Raw genomic sequence first — 5,326 nt, 5'->3', positions numbered from 1 at the left:
TTTGTATAGATATTGAGACCTGGATCTCTATCTTCGAGGGTTGGCGAGGGTTGGCTTGCGAAACAACCTCCCACAAGAGGTCACAGCGAGGCAGTAGTAACTCTCCAGGCCTGGAGGCGAGTCATGGCATATTTCTTCGACTGCCAATCCCACCTTCAGATATGGGCTGGAATGCTTTCAACGACGACCTTTCCGCAGCGAACTCTCTCGTCACCGAAATGATTCGGGCTCCTTCATTCGATATACTATCCCGGCATTCGTCGCCTACCTCACAAAATCAAAACCCCGCTCAACCAGAGACTGCCTCTGCATCCGCCTCCCTTCCCACTCTCCGTCCGAAGCCATCTAGGCTAGAAATGCCTATGTTTTCTTCGTCTCTTGGTATCGTCACGCCTCTTTATCTGTGTGCAACACGATATAAAGATTCTTCAATTCGCCACCTTGCTATTGGTCTCATGGTTTACTGTCAGTGCCGTGAAGGGCTCAGGGATGCGGATTTGGCAGCTCGGATCTCGACACGGATTGTGACGATTGAAGATATGACATCCCGGATCGCGCCAGGGACCGACTACACATTCGATGATATTGGATATTCTTGTCGTATAAGATCTTTATCTCCTCAATTTGACCAGGGGCGACAGGTCAGGGTAAGATACAATCGCGAAGGGGTAGATCCTGGTCTTGTTGGAGAAACCTTTACGTGGTGATATCGTCCGAGAATTCATTGCTATCGCGGAGTGGTCTAGCTTTCATCTCTATGCAACAATGAGGTGATATCTTAATATTGCGTAAAAGGTCGTGACCTGATTGCGTGTGTTATACATCCTTAGTAGTAACTCTTTGTTTCGAGTTTCTGCACTCGATTAACATTCACTATCACTTATCCGCTCTAGATCTGAGCCTTGATGATATCGGCGGCGCGCTCCGCAACTGCATAGACTGTACTCTGAAGGTGTCCGCAGACTTGGAAAGGCATCACAGAGGCGTCAACAACACGGACATTAGAAACTCCGTAAACCTTCAAAGAGGTGTCAACAACGCCACCGATTTCCTTCGGCATCATAGCAGTTGTGCTGATGGGGTGGAAGTTGGATCGGACTGTAAATTTGTCAGTATATTATGTACACTTGGTAGTATCGAGGCATACATACAGTTGTTCTTGATGAAAGAGGACCATCCCTGGTCATTGGCATCGGCAGCGACCGAAGACAGACCAGGACTAGTCTCGGAGCCAGCCATGCTGGCAAAAGGCTCGGTTTGGAAAACCTTGCGGATGAAGCGAGCAGCCTCAATCTGGGCATGGAGATCAAAGTCCAGCATAAAGTACTTGGGGTCGATAGAGGCGGCAGCAGTCGGGTCGGCAGACGAGATGTGTACATTGCCACGCGAGAAGGGCACAGAACCCCAGTACTCGGTGTCGTATGTAGTTCCAAACGGCTCAAGCAGGATCTCGGCGACGGGAATGTGAGCCTTGAAAATCAAATCCCACTGAATCTTGAAGAAGCGCTCAATGTCCTTCGCCTTGGTGATGTTGCCATTAGCGGACGCGACCTGGGCAGCATACTCGGGGATTTTAGCAAGGAGGTCGCTGCCGATAGCAGTGGCGTTGGAGAAGAGCTGATTGGCCGAAGGATAAGCAACGTAGTCGGCAGACTTGGAGTAGCTTGTTTTCGAGTCGTAGGCAAGGCCATTGTTCATCTGGTCTTGCAGGTTCTCGCCGACTGTCGGCAGGTTGACCTTGGTCTCGATCTCGTACTTGGATAGGACACTATTACAAAGTTCATGTCAGCAAATGATATAGTGGAGAACAAAATGTCTCTTCACTTACTCGGGGTTTCCAACGCCCGACAATTCAAGCAAGAGTGGAGACTTCAATGCACCAGCAGCCAGAATAACCTCGCGAGAGGCCTTGACGACAGTGGTCGTTCCATTGGTCAAAGTAACCTCGACACCATCAGCAGTAGCATCTTCACCATCCTTCCAGGTGAGCTTATTGGCATTGGTGTTAAGCCACACATGAAGGTTGCTTCGTGACTTGTAGGGATAATAATATGCACGAGCAGCATCTTCACGAATGTTCAACTTCGAGTCGACCGTCTTAGGGTAAAGAGAGTATCCGATCATCTGGCCACCATTGGGATCCTTGTTGTATGGAACTTCGGGACTCAGGTTCTGGTACGTGGAGTTCATCTTTTGAGCAAGTCCATCTTTCAGTTGGTCCTCAGACCAGCCGACCTTCAAGGGCCCATCGTAGCCATGGTAAGCAGGGTCATAGGCAACACCCGATCCCTCCAGCCAGGGGTAATCAGTGGGCACCTGGAAGCCTTCGCCCTTCTTGTAGTAAGGAAACAGGCTCTTCCAGTTCCAGCCCTTGTTGCCAATAGCCTCCCATGCATCTATCTGAGCAGTCTGGGCGCGAAGATAGACCATGCCGTTGATGAGTGATGTACCTCCCAGCGCCTTTCCAGCCCGCACTGTTTGGCGGTTGCCCTCGGCATATTCCTGGTCGGTTGTTTGATAGGCCCAGTCTATTTCAGTACCGAAAGCCTTTCCGTATCCAGCCGTGTCGGTTACATTCGGGTTGCTGTATGCGGATCCTCCAGCTTCGATAACGAGAACGTTGATGTCTTTGAGCTCAGAGAGGCGATTTGCAACCACCAGTCCACTGGTTCCACCTCCAACGACGATATAATCGTAAGTAGCTCCCGAATCGGATGCGGGAGAGACGTGTGGCACGGCCGCTGCCAGAGGAAGCAGCGCTAGGCTTGCGAGGCTGCGCATGATGAATGCGAACAATGGAGTATAATAGATTATATTGGACGATCTCCAAAGGTAAATCCTCAGAGCCAGCCGCCTGCTATTTATACCTCTGGAGCCTTGGGTTGCACGAACTAGGAACGTTTCAGTCGATTCCACCTCATTATCAGGGATAGGCTACTAGAAACCATCACAAATCATTATAAAGCATGGGTTACCTCACGAAAGATTCGTTTTGGAACATCCGCTCATGCCTCAGATCCACATGTAATTTCAGGGTATCGAAGATGATAGGATCGACAGAGACAGTCCGCAGGTGTACCCGGTATCGGGCGGATATATTCAGGGTCTTTCAAAGATTCGGAAGCCAATCAAGACCTTTTCTGTGGATAGAGACAAAACGAAGCATCAGAACAGTGCTGCGCCTCGGTCGGGTGAGCTAGGCAGACGATAGCATTGTGCGTCCGATGGATTCCGTGAGACTGACTGTCACATTTGCAGTAGTTTTTCTCTTCATCGCGAGGATAGAGGAGACTTAGCAGCGATGGGACTGAATGCACGATCAATATGTTCATCATCGAACATTCAGGTACAGAGTCCACAGCGCTCAGGCCCTTGCCATAGTTCCGGCGTGCTGTAGGGTCGCACGGCTACCTCGACAAACCCGCCACAGAAAGCTGGCCCAGGGATCGACATGGAAAAATCTTCGGGGCGTGCGAAATAAGCCCGATCGGCGTCATGTGGAGAACCGGCCAGGGGTCAGTTCACCGATACCTGGAAAAGGGTCGAGGCCCTTCAACATGACACCTGCCAAGTGATTACTCAACCTGAGACAGATGACAGAGCATATAATAATCAGTTCATAACCCAGCGGATGGTTATGTGATTCGTGGGCCAAGGTTGTGCTTTGTTCATGCCACAGGTCGACTGAGAGTGGAAGAGAATTTCACCTTTGGTTGACTGGTACCACCGGATAAGCCGATCTGATAAGATTCCGCGTCTGCGTGCCCGGGAAACTCTCGCGTGTCGTGGTTTAAACTTTAGCCTGTCCAGAACCCGCGTTCCGAGTGGTCTCATGAGGTGATGGAGTCGCCTGTCGTAGCACATTCCCTCTGTGGCTTAACAGTGGGGATAGACCCGTCCCAGCCCAACTTGCACCTCCTCACTGGACGGACTGAGATGAACTCGGAGAATCTGTGACGTTGATCATATCGGAATAAGGACAAGTGGGTCACGTTGAATATTGCTTGTCAAAAAGCACAACGTAGCCACGGCAATGCGGCATGGCCCCTGGGAAACAGACAATCAGTCACTGTATTCCGGCGTAAGGCTAGGTTTTCGCACTGTTGAAAGTTTGTTCAAGGTTAGGAAGACAAGCAATTGCCAAGAGCGGGCTAAACAAAAGATTGCGATCATCGAGATATATGTACAGGCCAAGTCGTCGATTCATCCATAAGTCTTCCCAGTTCGTACACAGTGTAGGCTCCACATCCGCGGCCTTATTCTTTCGTCCTAATGCCAAGCACACCAGCATCAAGATGCTATGGTTCACCAAGGAACCTTCTCATCTTGATAGGTCCCGATTCTTGTTCTTGTCGTCCGCTGCCTTCATGAGGGAGACATCCTTGATTAAAGGTCCTGTCGACGAAGAATTAGAGATTTTGGGGTTGTGAGGTCTTAGCAAATGGAGAAAAGAGTTGTTGAGATGAGGAAGAGGCATCATTCCAGCCTGTGAAGGTCCACTGTAGGGAGGTTTCTGAAAAAATCAGTTAGGAGGCCGCTGCTTAGAGTTCAGTCCAAACATAAGCCTACCGTTGCAGCTTCGATGTCCTCGGAAACCGAGCGCCGGGCGATTAGGAGCCCTATTTTTGTGTCAAACATCTTTTCAAGGTTGACATGGATCTTGCGGTAGCAGTCGCTTCATAAACATCGAGGGATTTGAAGATGGAATCAAGGTGAAATTGAGTTCTTTTATTTTCTTCGTCGATCGCGACACATACCCTCGGTCTTGTTGCTTTTTGCAAAACGAGGACCAAGCATGCTCTCATAACACTGTAGCCAGTAACCCCACTAAGAACTACATCATCATGCAGAGACACTACTACACTACACACGACTTGGGATATAAACGCAGTAGATCGCGGGGATCATCGATGAATTTCCGATTGTGGATATCGGAATATTCACGAAAATAAATTTATTGAATTTGCCGACTCCTTTCCCGCTTCCCTGGTCATACCATCTGATAAGATGGGTGATCATTACTGTCCCGCCAACGATGATCGCTGAGCATACCCTGAAATGAAGTGTCCAGGGGATCGCTTCCCGTTTTGGCATAGCCCAAACCATAGGTCGAGTCTTGATCTGTTTAAACTCGTGTGTTTCATCCATTGTTACGAGCGTGACGCGTTTCATTTAATTACTTTTAGCTATCAAAAGCAAGTAACTTGTACGGTTTTGCGTAAATTTTATAATTCCCAAAGTCACCCGCGTAGACTGCCTTCACTTTCCCAGCTGCTGTATCCCCGCCACCCTTCTCATTTTCTTCCAACAACCAAACTCAGTCACA

The 5,326-nt window shown here is 49.3% G+C and overlaps 1 protein-coding gene across 1 annotated transcript; it reads right to left on the bottom strand.

The window, feature by feature from the left end:
- Positions 1–889: 889 nt before the first annotated feature.
- N7532_005284 (GMC family oxidoreductase) lies at positions 890–2,781 on the bottom strand (the record flags this gene model as incomplete). The annotated part of the gene is made up of 3 exons (XM_056617778.1): positions 890–1,098; positions 1,152–1,768; positions 1,829–2,781. 3 exons carry the CDS (start codon positions 2,779–2,781, stop codon positions 890–892), a joined length of 1,779 nt encoding a protein of 592 aa, XP_056473937.1.
- Between the last annotated feature and the right edge of the window lie 2,545 nt (positions 2,782–5,326).

This window comes from Penicillium argentinense (genome assembly GCF_028826775.1).
Source record: "Penicillium argentinense strain IBT 30761 chromosome Unknown utg000005l_segment0_segment0, whole genome shotgun sequence".
In the NCBI taxonomy this organism is placed as follows: Eukaryota; Fungi; Ascomycota; class Eurotiomycetes; order Eurotiales; family Aspergillaceae; genus Penicillium; species Penicillium argentinense.
The sequence above is the reverse complement of the archived record's forward strand: the minus strand, read 5'-3'. Positions and strand labels throughout refer to the sequence as shown.